The sequence below is a fragment of the Enoplosus armatus genome, chromosome 9 (assembly GCF_043641665.1).
Source record: "Enoplosus armatus isolate fEnoArm2 chromosome 9, fEnoArm2.hap1, whole genome shotgun sequence".
NCBI classification, from domain to species: domain Eukaryota; kingdom Metazoa; phylum Chordata; class Actinopteri; order Centrarchiformes; family Enoplosidae; genus Enoplosus; species Enoplosus armatus.
In genome coordinates this window covers 1083934-1103650 of record NC_092188.1, presented here as the reverse complement: position 1 = coordinate 1103650, position 19717 = coordinate 1083934, and the positions used below count along the sequence as shown (strand labels likewise).

The following is a 19717-nucleotide window of genomic DNA, read 5'->3' as shown; positions in this document are numbered from 1 at the left end:
TCAAAGTACCTCAAAGTATCTTAAAGTGTCTCAAAGTATCTTACAGTACCTCAAAGTATCTTAAAGTGTCTCAAAGTATCTCAAAGTACCTCAAAGTACCTTAAAGTGTCTCAAAGTATCTTAAAGTACCTCAAAGTATCTCAAAGTATCTCAAAGTATCTTACAGTACCTCAAAGTATCTCAAAGTATCTTAAAGTGTCTCAAAGTATCTCAAATTATCTTAAAGTACCTCAAAGTGTCTCAAAGTACCTCAAAGTACCTCAAAGTGTCTCAAAGTACCTCAAAGTATCTTAAATTGTCTCAAAGTATCTTACAGTACCTCAAAGTATCTTAAAGTGTCTTAAAGTATCTCAAAGTACCTTAAAGTGTCTCAAAGTACCTCAAAGTATCTTAAAGTACCTCAGAGTACCTCAAAGTACCTCAAAGTATCTTAAAGTGTCTCAAAGTATCTTACAGTACCTCAAAGTATCTTAAAGTGTCTCAAAGTATCTCAAAGTACCTCAAAGTACCTTAAAGTGTCTCAAAGTATCTTAAAGTACCTCAAAGTATCTCAAAGTATCTCAAAGTATCTTACAGTACCTCAAAGTATCTCAAAGTATCTTAAAGTGTCTCAAAGTATCTCAAATTATCTTAAAGTACCTCAAAGTGTCTCAAAGTACCTCAAAGTACCTCAAAGTGTCTCAAAGTATCTCAAAGTACCTCAAAGTGTCTCAAAGTACCTTAGAGTATCTTAAAGTATCTTAAAGTATCTCAAAGTATCTCAAAGTATCTTAAAGTATCTCAAAGTGTCTCAAAGTATCTCAAAGTACCTCAAAGTATCTCAAAGTATCTTAAAGTGTCTCAAAGTGTCTCAAAGTACCTCAAAGTACCTCAAAGTATCTCAGTACTAGCATCATAAAGGCAGCGTGCTTTCCCTGCTGATTGGTTCTTTGAGTCGACTCAGCTCCTGTGTCGTTCCCGTCACTCCCCACTGTAGTTTCCGTGGTTGCCATGGTTACGCAGCGAGCGAAGACATTACTTGTCATTGGCTGCTTCTACTGTCGTCAGCCTGAGAGGTGAAGTGACTCTGCTGTTTTTATATTTAATACTTGTGTTTCTAAACATCTGAAGTGGCGTCCGACTTTCCCGCAGCCTGTCGGAGCCTTAAACGCCTCACTGTGATGTTTGGAATTGAAACTGACGTTAAGACCCAAAAAGTTCCCAAACTGGGTCACCGTCCAGATCTGATCTGCTGTGCGACTCACCAGCAGACCGGGGTAACCATGGAAACCGGGATCTCCCTGTAACAAGAAGAAAATAAGTAGTCATCATTATTAATGTTTCTCCTAATATAAAAACGTACTGTGTGATATTTTAGGAGTTATCTGTCCTCCTCAGGGTCAGATCAGAGGACACTTTATTGAAATGGTCTCCTCTACCTTGACCCCTTTCGGTCCTGCAGGTCCATAACCGTCTTTGCCATCCTGACCCTGAAACAGCACAGACGGAGATTTATATTAGTTTATATTCCACAGTATTCACAAACACAGCAGGCAGCTCAGCTACTCACCGGCATTCCTCTGGGCCCCTGAGATCCTGGGACCCCTTTACCACCTGGATCTCCTGGTTGGCCCTTCAGCAACAGACAGCAGTCTTTATTTTCACATCACGCCAAACATTTACAAGACACTGCTATTCATCTAAAAATATTACAAGACATTAGAGCAGCAACTAACGATTATTTTCACTATCAACTAATCTGCCGATTATTCTCTCGGTTCATCGATCCGTTGTTGGATCAATAAAATGTCAAACGTCTTCAGATGTCTAAAACCCCAAAGAGATTCAGTTTGCAAAGACATAAACCAAGAAAAAAAAGAAAATCAAATGAATTAATAAATCTGCAAATAGCTGCTGACGATCCATTAATCAATTAATCGACTAATAGTTGCAGCTCTACAAGACGTCTTCCGGTAACATCAGTTATATACTTTCCGTCCTTCTATAGACCTTAAAATAACAGAAGTATGTGCAACATTTGACCAGCAGTGAGTGACTTCCTGTTGTTGTAATATTGAAACAGTGACGTGTTGCTGGTGATGATGTCACACACCTTCTGTCCGTTAGCTCCATGGCGTCCGGCTGATCCTGGTCCTCCAGGTAGTCCTGGTCCACCCTGCAGGAAAACCAACAGAGTCAGAGCAGCAAGAGCAGCTTGCCGACATCAGCTGTTCACTATCGTCTGAGCGTCCCTGAATGCATCACCCAAAACATTTTTTGTGTTCACACCTCCGACCACCAGGCGCTCACTTTACTGGAGATAACTGGTGAGAGTCGCGCTCCATCTGCCACAGCTTTTATTTCTTGAACTTTTTGTGGAACATTTTTGGTTTATTTCACGTGGAAAGGAAACATGGCCGACACTGAAACAGCAGCCGGAGCTGTAATTCATCAGAAAGTCTCACAGCAGAAGCTCCTCAGTGGCTGTTAATGAGCAGCAAACAGTTTCTAATGTAGCTTTAATAAAGGGTGACTGATGGATTAAATAATATAAATATATATAAAGAGAGAAATTATTATGTTTAACAAATAAGAGTCAAGCAGCAACATTAAGCAGCAACAGCTCCTAAAGAAACGTAATAACTTTTGATGTTTGTAGCATCTATTTAACTGGAGACAACGATGTGATCACGGAGCTAATTTATGAGCATTCAGAAAACTGAACTGTCGTTCTGGAAGCTCATCGTGAAAATCTAAATTCAACACCAGCTGTTAGAAACTAAATAATGATGCTGACTGTAATTACTGACAGATCTAATATGAGACCACAAACTAAAAAGTTTGGTTCAGCTGTTTGAGAAGAGAAACAAACGATTTCAATAAACACAAAGTTGACTTTACTCTGATTTAATATAAAGTCTGTGTTTCTATTCATGGAAATATATCTTGTAAAAAGCAAGACCTTCTGGCCTGGTTCTCTAATAAAGACCTGGTTCTCTAATAAAGGCCTGGTTCTCTAATAAAGACCTGGTTCTCTGATAAAGGCCTGGTTCTCTAATAAAGACCTGGTTCTCTAATAAAGGCCTGGTTCTCTAATAAAGACCTGGTTGTTTAATAAAGGCCTGGTTCTCTGATTAAGACCTGGTTCTCTAATAAAGGCCTGGTTCTCTAATAAAGACCTGGTTCTTTAATAAAGACCTGGTTCTCTGATAAAGACCTGGTTCTCTAATAAAGGCCTGGTTCTCTAATAAAGACCTGGTTCTTTAATAAAGACCTGGTTCTCTGATAAAGACCTGGTTCTCTAATAAAGGCCTGGTTCTCTGATAAAGACCTGGTTCTTTAATAAAGGGTTCTCTAATAAAGACCTGGTTCTCTGATAAAGACCTGGTTCTCTAATAAAGGCCGGGTTCTTTAATAAAGGCCTGGTTCTCTAATAAAGGCCGGGTTCTTTAATAAAGGCCTGGTTCTCTGATAAAGGCCTGGTTCTCTAATAAAGGCCGGGTTCTTTAATAAAGACCTGGTTCTCTGATAAAGGCCGGGTTCTTTAATAAAGGCCTGGTTCTCTGATAAAGGCCTGGTTCTCTAATAAAGGCCGGGTTCTTTAATAAAGACCTGGTTCTTTAATAAAGGCCTGGTTCTCTAATAAAGACCTGGTTCTCTGATAAAGACCTGGTTCTCTAATAAAGGCCTGGTTCTCTAATAAAGGCCTGGTTCTCTAATAAAGGCCTGGTTCTTTAATAAAGACTTGGTTCTCTGATAAAGGCCTGGTTCTTTAATAAAGGCCGGGTTCTCTAATAAAGACCTGGTTCTCTGATAAAGGCCTGGTTCTCTGATAAAGGCCTGGTTCTCTAATAAAGGCCGGGTTCTTTAATAAAGGCCTGGTTCTCTGATAAAGGCCTGGTTCTCTAATAAAGGCCGGGTTCTTTAATAAAGACCTGGTTCTCTGATAAAGGCCTGGTTCTTTAATAAAGACCTGGTTCTCTAATAAAGGCCGGGTTCTTTAATAAAGACCTGGTTCTCTGATAAAGGCCTGGTTCTCTAATAAAGGCCGGGTTCTTTAATAAAGACCTGGTTCTTTAATAAAGGCCTGGTTCTCTAATAAAGACCTGGTTCTCTGATAAAGACCTGGTTCTCTAATAAAGGCCTGGTTCTCTAATAAAGGCCTGGTTCTCTAATAAAGGCCTGGTTCTTTAATAAAGACTTGGTTCTCTGATAAAGGCCTGGTTCTTTAATAAAGGCCGGGTTCTCTAATAAAGACCTGGTTCTCTGATAAAGGCCTGGTTCTCTGATAAAGGCCTGGTTCTCTAATAAAGGCCGGGTTCTTTAATAAAGGCCTGGTTCTCTGATAAAGGCCTGGTTCTCTAATAAAGGCCGGGTTCTTTAATAAAGACCTGGTTCTCTGATAAAGGCCTGGTTCTTTAATAAAGACCTGGTTCTCTGATAAAGGCCTGGTTCTCTGATAAAGGCCTGGTTCTTTAATAAAGGCCTGGTTCTCTGATAAAGACCTGGTTCTCTAATAAAGGCCTGGTTCTCTAATAAAGACCTGGTTCTCTAATAAAGGCCGGGTTCTCTAATAAAGGCCTGGTTCTTTAATAAAGGCCTGGTTCTCTAATAAAGGCCGGGTTCTTTAATAAAGGCCTGGTTCTTTAATAAAGGCCTGGTTCTCTAATAAAGGCCGGGTTCTTTAATAAAGGCCTGGTTCTCTGATAAAGACCTGGTTCTCTAATAAAGGCCTGGTTCTCTAATAAAGGCCTGGTTCTCTAATAAAGGCCGGGTTCTTTAATAAAGGCCTGGTTCTCTAATAAAGGCCGGGTTCTTTAATAAAGGCCTGGTTCTCTGATAAAGGCCTGGTTCTCTAATAAAGACTTGGTTCTCTGATAAAGGCCTGGTTCTTTAATAAAGGCCGGGTTCTCTGATAAAGACCTGGTTCTTTAATAAAGACCTGGTTCTCTAATAAAGGCCGGGTTCTTTAATAAAGACCTGGTTCTCTGATAAAGGCCTGGTTCTCTGATAAAGGCCTGGTTCTCTGATAAAGGCCTGGTTCTTTAATAAAGGCCTGGTTCTCTGATAAAGACCTGGTTCTCTAATAAAGGCCTGGTTCTCTAATAAAGACCTGGTTCTCTAATAAAGGCCGGGTTCTTTAATAAAGGCCTGGTTCTTTAATAAAGGCCTGGTTCTCTAATAAAGGCCGGGTTCTTTAATAAAGACCTGGTTCTTTAATAAAGGCCTGGTTCTCTAATAAAGGCCGGGTTCTTTAATAAAGGCCTGGTTCTCTGATAAAGACCTGGTTCTCTAATAAAGGCCTGGTTCTCTAATAAAGGCCGGGTTCTTTAATAAAGGCCTGGTTCTCTAATAAAGGCCGGGTTCTTTAATAAAGGCCTGGTTCTCTGATAAAGGCCTGGTTCTCTAATAAAGACTTGGTTCTCTGATAAAGGCCTGGTTCTTTAATAAAGGCCGGGTTCTCTAATAAAGACCTGGTTCTCTGATAAAGACCTGGTTCTCTGATAAAGGCCTGGTTCGCTTTATATAACTTTGTGTTTTGATGCAGGAGATTTCATCACTAATATCAGTAATATTAGTAAGTGTCCACATCCTGTGTTTGTCATGACATATTAGACTGTGATGGGAAACACTAGGCCCCTAAAGCAGCGCTGTCGTGCCCCACTGCACTCTGAACGCATCGTTGTTCTCAGTGAAGAAGAGGAGAGGGTTTCTGTCCGTCCCTGCAGCTCGAGGAACACATGTGTTTGTGCAACACCTTCATATTCCTCCACACAAGACTTCATACTGTCAGTCTGCCTGGCGACACTTTCTTATTTCCCAATTAGTCTTTGGAAAGAATCGGCTGTGAGAAGTTCTTTCTGACACTAATTTGTGGCTGATTCATTTAACGACCTCCATGCTGCTCATAAATAAAGATAATTTGAGGGCGGGTCAGATCTATAAAACACATGGAGGAGACTTAACGGACTGAAACAGCCACAATCTGAACCTCGACAACACATATTCTCAATAGAATTTGTTCCCACCTGCTGGACTAACAACAATAACTGAGCGGGAACATGGCAGACTACTGGCCTGTTAACTGGAACCAGAGACCAGATGAGACCAGATGAGACCAGATGAGACCCAGACGTCTGGCGACAGCAGCATCAGTGACTTCATCTGTCAGAGTCTTCAGGATTTGTGACATGCAGCGATTAAGGCGTCAAATACGGCGACCACAAAATGAACTAACACTTCCCGCACTCGTTAAATAGAGTCTTCAGGATAATTATGAATCTGTGGCGCATTCAGGAGACAGACAGGAGGGCTGTTCATCACCCATCAACTCTTAATAAACCAAATCAAGAGTTAAAGTTTAAACTGAAAATGTTATTAAATACATTTAATTACTGAAATGTTTGGGCATTTATTTTTAAATAAATCTTACGTCCTGCAAAAACCACTGAGGACACTGAGATCGTGTCCTCTGTATTATTTGGGGGTTTTAGCAACGATTTGGGGGAATATACGTCTACAACAAAAGACTTACACATAACATAAATTACACAAATAATTCAGTATTTCTCCTGCGTTTAATGGCTTCAGTACTATATATCTCAGCCTGTGGGTCCTCGAGTGTTATGTCTATGTCTGTGTGAAATAAACAGCCAAACATGATGACCTGCTGGATCTCAGGAGTCCAGAAAAAATGAGAACTCTGCATCAATATTTACTGAACGTTTTCTCTCTCTTGGCTCGGATTCTGTACATTTTCATATCTGAACATCAGCGACTTGATAAAACTGCACTGAGTACTCTCTCTGTCTTTGTAAATATTTAACTGACTGTTCCAGGTTTTCAAATGAAGCTGCACAAACAGAACATATCAGTAACACTTGAGGAATACGTTGATATTGTGATTTTAAAACGGGAGAATCTGTTGGCTGCTTTATTCATTTCTAGAGAAGAAAGTAGGACTATCGGAGTCATTTCTTCCTCATAGTTTCTTATCTAACAACGATGAATTAGTACTAAATGATGCGAAGCTGTTTTCATGGAGCCACTGAGGACTTCATTCCATCTGAATCCTTTCAAGGTGTTTTATCACTTGTTCAAAGTCAGATGTCTCAGATGTCTCAGATGTCTCAGATGTCGAAGTGAGCATGTCACTCCGTCTTTACAGCAGCTGACGTTCCTGTTTGTTGGTGAAGTGGAGTAAAAGTACAGGTGATGTACTGACCTGAGGTCCAGGTAGACCAGTGATTCCTCTGGGTCCAGGTTGACTTCTGACCCCTCTGGAACCCTGCAGGGACAACAAGCATGGAGACACAGTTTAAAACAGTATGAGGACAGATCGTGGACAGTTGGAAGGAGTTCCTTCTCATGTTGAACTCGATTCATTACTAACGACTTTGTCATCTGGCTTCATCTTCTCACAAGTGGCAGCCCTGATCACTCACCTGTGAACCTGAAGGACCTGGGCTGCCTTGGAGTCCTGGAGCTCCTGGCTGTCCAGGTGCACCCTGCAGGACAACACACACACACACACACACAGAGTTTAAAGAGGGAGTTTGCTGTGTATAAACCAGTACCAGCAGCACTGAGTGTTGTTTGAGTTCCTCTCCTACCTTCTCACCGGCTGGCCCTCTTCTTCCATCTGGACCCTGAACGGCAGAAAAACAGTTGAATTATACAGAGATGTCATGAGTCATGTATTAGTCTCTGTTATTATTGATTATTGATGTATTTCATGTATTTCACAGGCTCCATTTTTCCTGATTAGCTTTACTACATCTGTTCAACAGCTGCTGAAAGTGTTAATGCTGATAAGTGTTCCTCTGTCCTCTCTGACTCTGACCCCCTCACAGGTGTTGCACCTTTAACCACACCCACCAGTGATGTCACAGTGTCCCGGAGTACACCTGTACATCACTATTTTCAATTATGACCAGTAAAGAACTTATATAACTTGTATACGTTTACTTCTGTTTACTTCTACGACTGTTCACTTTCTGCCGGCTGTCAGTCAAGACCGGACTTCCTCATCAGGTCACAGAACATGATGCAGCACCGGCACACAGAGAACAAACTGACCAGACAACAGCAGAGAGTTTCATTTTGTAATATTAATTATCTACAGTCTGACTGTCAAAAGCATCTCACCAGGTTTCCAGCGATCCCACCCTCACCTGGCCGCCCGTCCTGTCCAGGTGCACCCTGGGTATATAAATACATCACATTTCAGCAGAGTGACACAGGATGAGATTGTTTTTGACAAAATAAGATTTAGGACTCAATTACAAACTAGATCATTTGTCAAACTGAGACTTCTTCGCAGTATTTACTTAACAAATAGTTAAAGTAGAGCTGATGGTAAACTAAAGTTAGCATTTTAAGAAGTTCCTTGTTAATGAAAACCTGAATTCAGAAACAAAGGAGTCACTGCAATCAGGAACACAACAAAACACAGCAGCGGCGCTTCTGTGTTGATCCACAGGGAGCAGACCTCTGACCCGATCACCTGATATAACTCTGCTCTGTTGCTCTTAAACTCCCGTCCAGTCTGCGGTGTTTCTTACCGGTAAACCTGGGTTCCCGGGGTCTCCTTTGGCTCCTGGGGCGGTGTTGTCGGCACCCGGTTCACCCTATCAGACAAAACGCAAAGTCTTAACTCAGTACGTCCTAAAGGATAAACTCCACGTAGTGTTTAGTTTCCTAAAGTGGAGCTTCCAGCTGTGTTCCAGCTGTGTTTGGCTGTAACAACACAGAGCTGATATTACTCACTGACGGTGAAACCATTTACTGTTGATCTTCTGTGATTTGTGATGAGACTGCAGAGACGATGAGAAGACTAATTGAGCAGAAGTGTCAGTGTTTGTAAAGCTATCAAGGAGTAACAACTGAAACTCTCAGCTGATAGGATGTTTCCCAGTATGGTCTTCAGTTTTAAACCAAACCAACGACTCTCACAGAAACATCCAAACCTGCTGTCAACGCCCTGGTTTCACTGAGCTATTATTGATATTATGCTGTATAAACACGTCGTAAGATGAGCAGAATCCATCTTAAATATTTAAAATATTAAATATTTGGGAACAAAGATACAGACTCCCGGCTTGATCCCAGTGTGGGCGTCTTGATCAGGCTGCATTCATGTAACAGTGATAACATCCAAAACCAGGGTCTTCCAAATCCTCTACTAATCACATGCATTCAGAGAGGAAATCAGTGAGAATCAAATATTAATCATTAATCTTCTATGAGTTTGACATTTTGTCTAGTTCCTTCAATGTTCATGCAAACGTTAATCAAATTGGAAGAATGTTCACAAACGTGTCCAATTCAAAACCAAAGTTATGAGTCCAAGCCAAACAAAATCAGTCCTTGATCTCAGATCTTAGTCTGTGTTTCTATCCTGTGGGGTTTTATTAGCCCTGAAGTTGTCTTATCAGGCAGAACTTACTCCCTAACCTTGTATCACCTCTAACAAGCTAACAAACCTGCAGCAACACGTAAACATAATATTCTTTTGCAAAATAATGACAAAATGTTGCAAAACTCCACAAATTCAGTCATTTATGGTTGTAAAACAGTAATAAAAAATGAAAACATGCAAACTATCCATATTCAAACTGAATGTTTATTTTATATATACTGCATATATACTGATTTTATATAGATTTAAAATCCACCCATCCAGAGAGAGAGAGAGAGGAAATGTTGGGACTCACCGGATCTCCTCTCAGTCCTCGCTGTCCTTTCAGCCCCGCCTCCCCTCTGATACCTGGGATACCCTGAGGACGACAGTTCAATCTGTCAATCAAGCAGCCGGAGGTCAGAGGTCAGACGTCAACACCTCCGGGCTCCTCTCCGTCACCATAATGTGACGGCCTCATCTGATGGAGCTAAAGGGGAATTCCACCAAACTACAGGACTACAGATACAGAACCAGCTCCAGACTGTTCAACGAAACACACCAATGAACAATAAAACCACATTAAACAAATGGAGACAGAATATTAGAGATTAATCATTAATACGACAACTGTATAAATATACTGGGATCATGAATATTGAGCAGTATTGCAAGTATCTATGTAAGTATATAATTTAAATAAAATTTGAATATAAAGTATTTAAAGAAGTATTACTGTAGCAACAATTACATGAATGTTATATGAGTTATTATTAATTATGAATGTTATGTTATGTTATGTTACACAAAATACAAAATTCTCATTATCCCAATTAAATGCTCCATGTAAATTATTTAAAGTCTTTAATCATTAAATTAAATGTAATTGTTAATTAACAATAAGACAAACTAACATGCAAAGAAAACTTGTATTAGCAATAATATAGTTTATGTCTATCGATTGTTTTTTAATATACAACATAATCACGTGTTTTTCCTGCTTGCTTTTACTTTGACTTTTAATTTTGTTTCAAAGTTAAAGCCTTGGTTGAACAGTTGAAAAATACCTGTTTACATTTTCAGTGATGTTAACCAATATTAAAAATGTGAAAATACAGATGAGGGTTTCGTGTGTTGCTCTCTAAACAGAAGAGAAGATGGAAAGGTTGTTTTACTGGGTTTCCTGAGTTTCCTCTCTCTCCTCGACCTCCATCTTTTCCCGTCACTCCCTGCAAACACAAAACCAGAAACCGTTCAGGACCGAAAATCCCTCCAATCAGCTTATTTCCTGAACACACCCACTCATTTCCTCCATTATGAAAACAAAAACAGAGATCTTCTGCATCTCAACATCATCGACAGTATCAGCTGATCTTATTAGTTTGTTGATTATGACTGGTCTCCATGAAAGCAGCTGAATCAGCTGTTAGCAGCTCCTGTCTGCAGCGTCCTCATGGACGGACAGACAACTATCACTGATCACTGAGACACTGAAGGAAACTTACAAACAGGAGGATTCTCAGGCCCCCCCCGGGGAGACGCCTCTCAGTTTGAAAAGTTATAGAGATTACAGCGATACTTGATCATGACGTGTAATGATTTTCGTTATTCTTTATGCAGATGAGCAGATGCAGTTGCTGAAGTTCGTACCTGTTCTCCGTTGACTCCGTCCAGTCCGTCTTCTCCGTCTTCACCCTGCAACGAATCGAGTGTCACAGAAGATTTCCTTTTCTCTGGGTCATTTGACTCTATCTCTTTAATGTTTGTCCAAACATTCCTCAGTACATACAGCACGTCACATGACTTCCTCACTTAATTGACTTTACTACATTCCAGCAGGCCTGAGTCACTCACCCTGTTTCCCCGGAGGCCTCGGTAGCCCTGCAGACACAAACAGCAGGAGTCAGACACGCATCATCAACACCTGACAAACAACAGCTGCTTCTATCAAACTATATGCATAATTACTGAGCACTAATATATGAAGCAGAGCTCAGTAGTATTGAGCAGTGCCGTACCTTCTGTCCTCTGAGGCCAGAACAACCCTGGACACCCTGAGGTCCACTCGGTCCAGGACGCCCTCGCTCTCCCTGCAACATACAAACAACGTGAGCCGTGATGCAGCACAGAGGAGTCCAACCAGAAGTCTAAAACTAAAACATATTCAGCTGGAGAAGCTGCTACTGAGGAATATTTGGAGTTTTAACAATTATTGGATCAATGAATCATTACAGTTCTAGAGGATTTTACAAACTACATGCTGTCGATGAGAAAATGAGCACTTATTTCTGTGTGTAACAGCAATGATAATTTGTTTTGAAGGAGTTCAACTGTTCTCCAGCGTACATGATGTTTCAGCAGCAGAGTACACGTGTATGTATGGTAGCCAAGTATATGGAGTTTTATTATTTAGTTTACCGTAATACAGCTTTTAATGGACTCTTGAGGCACATCTAATGTTGAAAATGGAAAACGTCTGCCTTGAGCAGTTAAGAACAAACCTTCATCTGCAGCAACCAGTGTAACTACTATCTGGTCAAATATTAAGTTTAAAATGAAAAAGAGTAAATATGTTTAAACTGAATAAGGAAGTACTCACAGCGACGCCCTCCTCTCCTGGGAATCCGGGGAAACCCTTCTGTCCAGACACACCCTGTTTATAAAACACACAACAGGCTCAGAGGCTGAAAAACTGAAAATTAAAAGGTAAAATATCAGTAAGTAAGGCAACCAACTTCAAGAAACATTTCTAGACGATTCTTATTTAAATTTCCACCACTTTTCTGAAAACTAGCTAACTGTATATAAAGCAGTTAGAACTAGCTAACTGTATATAAAGCAGTTAAAATAGTTAACTGTATATAAAGCAGTTAAACTAGCTAACTGTATATAAAGCAGTTAAAATAGTTAACTGTATATAAAGCAGTTAAACTAGCTAACTGTATATAAAGTAGTTAAACTAGCTAACTGTATATAAAGTAGTTAAACTAGCTCACTGTATATAAAGCAGTTAAAATTAGCTAACTGTATATAAAGCAGTTAAAATAGTTAACTGTATATAAAGCAGTTAAGCTAGCTAACTGTATATAAAGTAGTTAAACTAGCTAACTGTATATAAAGTATTTAAACTAGCTAACTGTATATAAAGCAGTTAAACTAGTTAACTGTATATAAAGTAGTTAAACTAGCTAACTGTATATAAAGCAGTTAAACTAGTTAACTGTATATAAAGCAGTTAAACTAGCTAACTGTATATAAAGTATTTAAACTAGTTAACTGTATATAAAGCAGTTAAACTAGCTAACTGTATATAAAGTAGTTAAACTAGCTAACTGTATATAAAGCAGTTAAAACTAGCTAACTGTATATAAAGTATTTAAACTAGCTAACTGTATATAAAGCAGTTAAATTAGATAACTGTATATAAAGCAGTTAAACTAGCTAACTGTATATAAAGCAGTTAAAACTAGTTAACTGTATATAAAGCAGTTAAACTAGCTAACTGTATATAAAGCAGTTAAACTAGCTAACTGTATATAAAGTAGTTAAACTAGCTCCACCTGGAGCAGCTACAACAGTAAAATGCTGCTCCAACATTGATGCGTCAGTATTAATAATCTAATATTGTCAGATAGAATCAGATATCGGTCACAGGAGACATTTTACTGCATAAGTACTTTTACTGCTGACACACAAAGAAGTGTTTCATGCCTTTCCTTCTGTAACAGTAAACTTTTAACATTGACCTCAGAATGCATTAAAATGGGATTTATAAAAGCTGAACCAGGTGCCTGTTGCCTGTTTTCAGAAATCACTGCAAGTGTCTGCTTGTTCTCAGTCCAGACCAGCCATCTTATTGCTTTTGGCACATTTTCACAAACGTTCTCAACATGATGTTCAAGGTGTGTGTATTCCTGTCACCTTTGACCCCGGGGGGCCCCGAGAGCCACGGATGCCTTCATGTCCCGAACATTTGCACATGACGTTGCAGCACTCCCTATCTGACACCGTGTCCTGCAGAGAGAGAGAGAGAGCAGAGGACAAAACAATGTGCATGAAACACATTCTCTGATTTCTTTCTATGAACTTCATTTATAAAAACAAACATTGAGGGATTTTAGAGTTTACTGCAGAGAGAATCAGGAACATATACAGCGAAACTTAAATCCATGATGTGTACATTTAACTCTGGGATCTCTTATGCAGTTTGCTTCATGTTGGGTTTGATATTGTTTACCATCTAAAACCTGTATTTATCTTTAAAGTAGGTATTATTGGATACTGCTGAAATACAGAAGTGTGTGTGTGTGTGTGTGTGTTTTGTTGCTCTTTCTTTTGTTTGTGTATATAAATGGATGTTTATGTCTGATAGGTCTCTTATTAAGTTAAGTGATCCTTGTTTGTCTTTGTTCAAACTTTCAATAAAATTTAAAAACAGTAGTTATTATTTTTTTCCCATAACAAATTTAGTTTGCTTAACATTTTCCTTTAGAAACAGTTATCTGGATATGTGACAAAAAGGCCAAGGCTTGTTTTTATTCTTTGTAAAGACACGAAGAAGAAGAAAAGAAAAGAAAAAGAAGGTTGCCGAAGGTTTCAGCGGCTGTTTTTCTAACTGTGTTATGTGTACACACAGTACATGTGTACTTCTCAAGAATAGGAGAAAACTGTTAACAAAAGTTGAGACATGCATTCCACTAAACCACACAAGTCTTTTTTTTGCCAATGGCTATTCCTTAACATGGTGAGTAATTTACATATTTTCTTCAACCAGCACTTCCCTGAGGCTTTCTTCTGGTTTCCATTCCTGCAAACAGACACGTCAGGACAGGAAAGGCTTGTCTGAACTAATGAGTTTCTGTGATTCTCATCATGCTGAGAAAATGAAAGGATCCCTCCATCACTTCATTCTCAACTCTAAAACTTTCAGCTGTGATCTACTGCAAAAAGGTCATGAATTAGTTCCACGGACACCAGACTCAAACCAGAAAACAATAGTATCAATATCCCCATTTCAAGGGAAACAGTTTTTCATTAACAGTCTCATGAAGTTTTATGTTATTTATATGGCATTCACACATACCACTGCAACAACAACAACGCACTGTAGTCACATGAATTAGCATAGTAACTGACAAACATCCAGATGAAAAGCATGAAATAAAACGCACTGCTAGACGGCTGATTGGCAGTGGATGGTACAAATACGTCCCCTAAAATTTACAGTTTTAACACATTTTACCATCTAGCCGTCCTACGGTAAGTAGTCGCAATGTCACGGGGGGGGGGGGTTGTTAAGAAATAGGTGTAAATGCTGCTAAAACCATAATGTCTCAATTGTACATATCGCCTTCAACAACTGTTCAATAAACAAGATACAAAATGTAAAATGGTTGTTGTTGGACAGAGTTTGATGTAACTAGGCCAGCGTTTCCCTTTGATAACGGTCTTTCAGGAGGTAAGCATTAGGTGCTAGTGTAACCAATGCTAGTGTAAAAAGCATAAAAATACTTTGAACCAAGAGGGTGAGTTTACTTAAATAAAATAACCTATTTCCGGATTTTATTATAGAATGTGAAGTGTCATTTTATTCTCTTGTAGAGATCTGCCCAATCAGAACTGAATATGTAAATAGGAAGTCACTCTACAAGCGGTAGACACTTTGTTGGTGTGAATAAAGTGGCAGGTTGTCCCCGCGGTTACCAGAGACACGAATGACTTACAATCTGTTTGAGGATGGTGCTGCCGACACTCTGCATGCCGATGCTGAGAGGAAGCTTGTAGCCGAATCCTCGGCCAAACTCCACCATCTGCAGCTGGGCGGGGTCACGCGCTCCCTCCAGAGCCACCGTCAGCAGAGCGCTGACCCCTGCAGAATCACACAAAAGAAGAGTTATCTGTTATTTCCCTACAAACCACTGTATTAGCTGCCACCTTAATACACAACAAAACATGTTGAATTTACACAATCTACTTGATCATTTAAACATAATTGTGTCATTATGAGCAGAAGAAATGCTCTCTCAGTTTTTACCAGACTGTCGCAGCAGCTCTGATTCCTGCTCCAGTTTCATCACGTCTTCATCGAGTCCGTCTGAGAAGATCACCAGCACCTGATGGACGAGGTTGGTCACGTGTTTTAATTCATAAGAAAATCTCATCTCCTTATTCTGACAGGTCTGCAAATTCTTCAGACCATCATTCAACTGAAGGTAAAGAAACAACTATCATAGATGTCCAAAGCTAAAAAGCCATATTTAATCACTCAACCACGGAGAACAGATCAAGGGGAGTGGGAGTTATTAAAGATTATTAGTGACTGAATGGTAATCAATAATAATAATTTAGCACGGTTTCACAACTCTAACCCTAACATGTGGCTTCTTTAATCCCATGTTAGAGCCAGATTTGTGGTTTGGCAGCACAATGAGATCCAGAATGTTTGAACAACCACGTGGAAAACTTTGAAAATCAATTGTGTCGAACTGAAATTGAGTCTTTAACAATGAATCACAAATCACACAGTCAGACCCTCATGAATCTAATGTCATCAATTGCAGAAAGTAGTCTAATTATGTTAAAGTGGACTAAAAAGTCCACTTATTCCAGGCAACTCTTTCCACACTTAAAAATCTGACTGAGCTCAGTAGTTCTGTTCACGTCTGCAGGAAACAATATGAAAGAATTGAACAGTTCTTCTGTGATGAGTGAAACAAAAGCTGGAATAATATCTTTGGTCTTGAAAGACTCCTTTCCCTTCTCATTGCTGGTTTTTGTTTTATTTAAGTGCAAAACTGTCCAGACTGATCAGTGTAATGTCTTTAGTTAACAAGCAACTGATGTGATTTCTGAGAAGGTGAAGAGTTTGGGAAAATTCTCCACCAGTTCCAACTCAGATCAATTAAATACAGAAAAACATCACCTTTATAAAACGTGTCTTAGACTGGGATGTGAAGAACAAAATGATAGAGGGGGGGTTTCTGTGTATGTAAGACTTTGTGACTCACCTTCACGCCAGCTCTGGACTCGGCGGTGAACTTGTCCCCGAAGGATTTCAGCAGGGCGGTGTTGAAGTAAGTGGGCTCTGCCAAATTCAAGGTCATGACTTTCTTCACCACATCGTCGCTGTAGCCCTCAAAGTTGAAGTCGTACAGGGAACGTCCATCACGACTCACCACTCTGTAGGCGATGTTGGTCTTGACGGGTGCGGGGCCGACGCAGCACAGGCCTTGTACCGTGGAAACGTAATGGGCGATCTCCGGCAGGAAGGTCTGGAGCTTGGTGTGGCCGCTGATCAGCATCTCACCAGGAGCTCCGGTTCTTCGAGAAATATCGAATCCCATGGCGATGTCAATGCTGCAGTCTGCAGCAAAGGGAAATATGTCTTTACCTTCGGCAGTCATAGACACAGAGGAATATGGTGGGAAAGAAGGGGAGACAGACAGAGAGACAAAGTCGCACTTTTAAACTCACCAGAAGGATCTTTGGGGGGTTTGGATTTGCAGATTGTGTCAACCACCTTTTGCTTGATCGTTTCCAAACTGCCAAAGTTCTGCACAGTAAACAGCCTGTCCGGGGTGCCAGTGATCTGCAGGAGCTCCAGCTTGTGGACGTTTCCAATGCCAACGGCAAAAACCTCGATCCCCAGAGCCCTGAGACGATCAGCTGCATCCTCCACATCATCCTGCGAGTCACCATCTGTGATCAGCACGAGATTCTGGGAGATCCCAGCAGATCTACGGCTGCCCCGGGACGCCTCAAAATAATCCCTGATAGAATCCAGGGCCAGTCCGATGTTGGTGCCTCCACCAAACTGCTGCATATTCAAGATGTGCTTGGCCACAGCTTGCTCGGTGTAGTACTGGTTGAGATGAAATTCATTCTGAAAAGTGCTGCTGAACTGGGCAAGTCCTACACGCACTAAATCTTCACTGACTTTGAAGCTGTTCACCAATTCTGTTGTGAACTTTTTCATGGTGATGTAGTCGTTTGCGTCAATGCTGCCAGACTGATCGATTAGGAAGACCAAGTCAGCCTTCTGTTTTTCACAAACTGCAAAAGTAAAGGAAATGTGTCCACATTACTAATAAATAACTGTGCCATATACTTACTGCACCTCAAGTTCATTTGAATTTATTCTTGGTAGCTTTCAACACTCAATTATTTTTGTGGCCCTGACCCATCTGGTTTATAATGCACTCACATTTAGAGCCCAATGGATATGTTGCTAGGATGACATTATTGGCTGATATTCACTTATCACAGGTATATCAGTATTGCCTTGTATGTAGATATGCTTGAAGAAATTGCAGTACATTTCATAGATTGCTTGTATATTTGACAAAATTCATGTAATGGTAGGTCAAGGTTTAGAACTACTGTGTACAAAGGTGCTGTGACACTTTTGCCTCTTACCTGGCTTGGTGGAATTGCAGAGGACATGAGTAATATTCTTGTATAGAGTTTCCAGGGCTTCAAAATTGTCCACGTAGAAAACTCTGGATGAGTCATGACCAGCCATGATCTCCAGTTGTGTCCTGTTGGCTCCTTCAACTCCGATACTGAAGACGTTGATCCCTTTGTCCCGCAGTGCCACGGAGGGCGCAACCAGATTGTTACGGTCAGTAGCATCACCATCTGTGATCACCACGAGAACCTGTGGCACCTGGAGAGCCGCCCGACCACCATGTTCATTGTTAAAGAAGTCTAAAGAGTATGCCAAAGCCTTGCCAGTATAGGTGTCTCCATATGGGGACTTCAGTGCTGATATAGCATTAATAACCTCTCGTTTGGAGTCATACTGTTTCAGAGTAAAAATAGAATTGGGGTCGGTGGAGTAGAGAATGACCCCAAAGCGAGTCAGATTCTTCCCAACTGTGGTTTGGTTCACCATTGACTGCATAAACTTCTGCATGCTTCTAAACTTGCTCAGGGTTATGCTTGTGGAGCCATCCACCAGGAAAATAATGTCAGCCTTTTCTGTCTTCTTACACTCTGGTTGGAAACAAAAGGACAAAGAGCAAATGGGATCAGAGGGGGGGGTTGCAGGAAAGTTGAGGAATCAATTAGAGGTGTATTTACATTATAATGAATCAGTAACTTAAGACAACCTCAACATTTATATGCTTGTTGGCCATCATACCCACCTTCCAAAAATGCATTTACATGTTGAGTCTTGTTAGCTAGCAAACTACTTAGCAATCCATCCAAGAGTCCGCTGGGTTTTGTTGACAGTAGATTTCTTTTCAGCCTTTGATGCGTAATTAAGTTGCAGGATTCTCTTTCTTTTAAATGAGTTTTGGTGGAATAGTACGTGCCAGCTCTACACTATAATATTGGTGTCGCAACCTAAAGGTTGGCACCAGATTTTATGTTTTGGGATAGCCCCAGTCTGCTCTTACCTCTCTCTGGATCACAGAGCTCCATGGCCACCTGGTTCTCCAAGTCCTTCAGAGCGTCAAAGTCCCTCTCAGCATACATCCTGTCTGGTGAACCGCTGATCTCCAGCAGCTGGGTGGTGTTGGCTTCCATCACACCAATGGCATACACCATCACTCCTTTGGCCCTCAGAGCCGCAGCGGGGCCTTTGACCTCGTCTTGGGCCTCGCCATCAGTTATCACTACCAGCCTCTGCCTCAGGTCAGGACGCCCTCCTCTGGCTGCATCAAAATACTGTGAGACATCTGTGATGGCTTCACCTGTGAGCGTGCCTCCACCAACCTGCTGCATATCATTGATGGCTTTCGACATTTCTTCCTTAGTGTAGTAGCGGTTGAGGGGGAACTGTAGTCTTTGGGTGGTGCTGAACTGCATGACACCAACATGCACCTCATTTTGCCCGATGACGGACCTGCTAATGACAGATTTTATGAAGTCTTTCATTTTCTCGTAGTCTTGTGGATAGATGCTCCCAGAGCTGTCAATCAAGAAAAGGAGGTCGCCCGGTATGTCTTTGCAAGCTGTAGACACAGTAGCACGGACATGTTAGTGTGGGGCCCTTAGTGCTATTTAAAAACAAAATCCTTTCAGTGGTAAGTTAAGTGCAACACACACCGACTACATTGTGGAGAGTCACATTGAATGCGTCATACAGATGGAAAAGGAAGGAGTAATGGTGTGGTAGCCAGGACGTGTCAATCTGGGGAACAAATGCTGCTTTTCTGGAGCTCTGATGGGAAAAGTGGTGTATTCTGATGTGTTGACACATGTCAGTCTGTGATGACGTGTGGGTGGGCTTATGTAGAAAACAATGGGTATGGGGGCTCCCTGGTGTGTTGCCCTTAACTGCCACATACAGAATATGGTAGACGTGCATTTTAAACTCTAGTCCAGTTTTCC

The 19717-nt window shown here is 40.7% G+C and overlaps 1 protein-coding gene across 1 annotated transcript in view; it reads right to left on the bottom strand.

Annotated features, from left to right (window-relative positions):
• Positions 1-19717, bottom strand: part of LOC139290437 (collagen alpha-6(VI) chain-like) — a 53449-nt gene that overhangs the window by 10086 nt on the left and 23646 nt on the right. Inside the window, exons 9-30 of the mRNA XM_070912220.1 lie at positions 18781-19338; positions 17795-18373; positions 16853-17431; positions 16387-16742; positions 15414-15492; positions 15103-15248; positions 13301-13393; positions 11979-12032; positions 11398-11469; positions 11234-11260; positions 11030-11074; positions 10555-10608; positions 9696-9758; positions 8544-8609; positions 8128-8181; positions 7593-7628; positions 7425-7487; positions 7205-7267; positions 2093-2155; positions 1550-1612; positions 1419-1469; positions 1245-1280 (exon numbers count right to left, since the gene is read on the bottom strand). Coding sequence (XP_070768321.1) covers positions 1245-1280; positions 1419-1469; positions 1550-1612; positions 2093-2155; positions 7205-7267; positions 7425-7487; positions 7593-7628; positions 8128-8181; positions 8544-8609; positions 9696-9758; positions 10555-10608; positions 11030-11074; positions 11234-11260; positions 11398-11469; positions 11979-12032; positions 13301-13393; positions 15103-15248; positions 15414-15492; positions 16387-16742; positions 16853-17431; positions 17795-18373; positions 18781-19338 — 3200 coding nt within the window. The remainder of the gene's footprint in view (positions 1-1244; positions 1281-1418; positions 1470-1549; positions 1613-2092; positions 2156-7204; positions 7268-7424; positions 7488-7592; positions 7629-8127; positions 8182-8543; positions 8610-9695; positions 9759-10554; positions 10609-11029; positions 11075-11233; positions 11261-11397; positions 11470-11978; positions 12033-13300; positions 13394-15102; positions 15249-15413; positions 15493-16386; positions 16743-16852; positions 17432-17794; positions 18374-18780; positions 19339-19717) is intronic.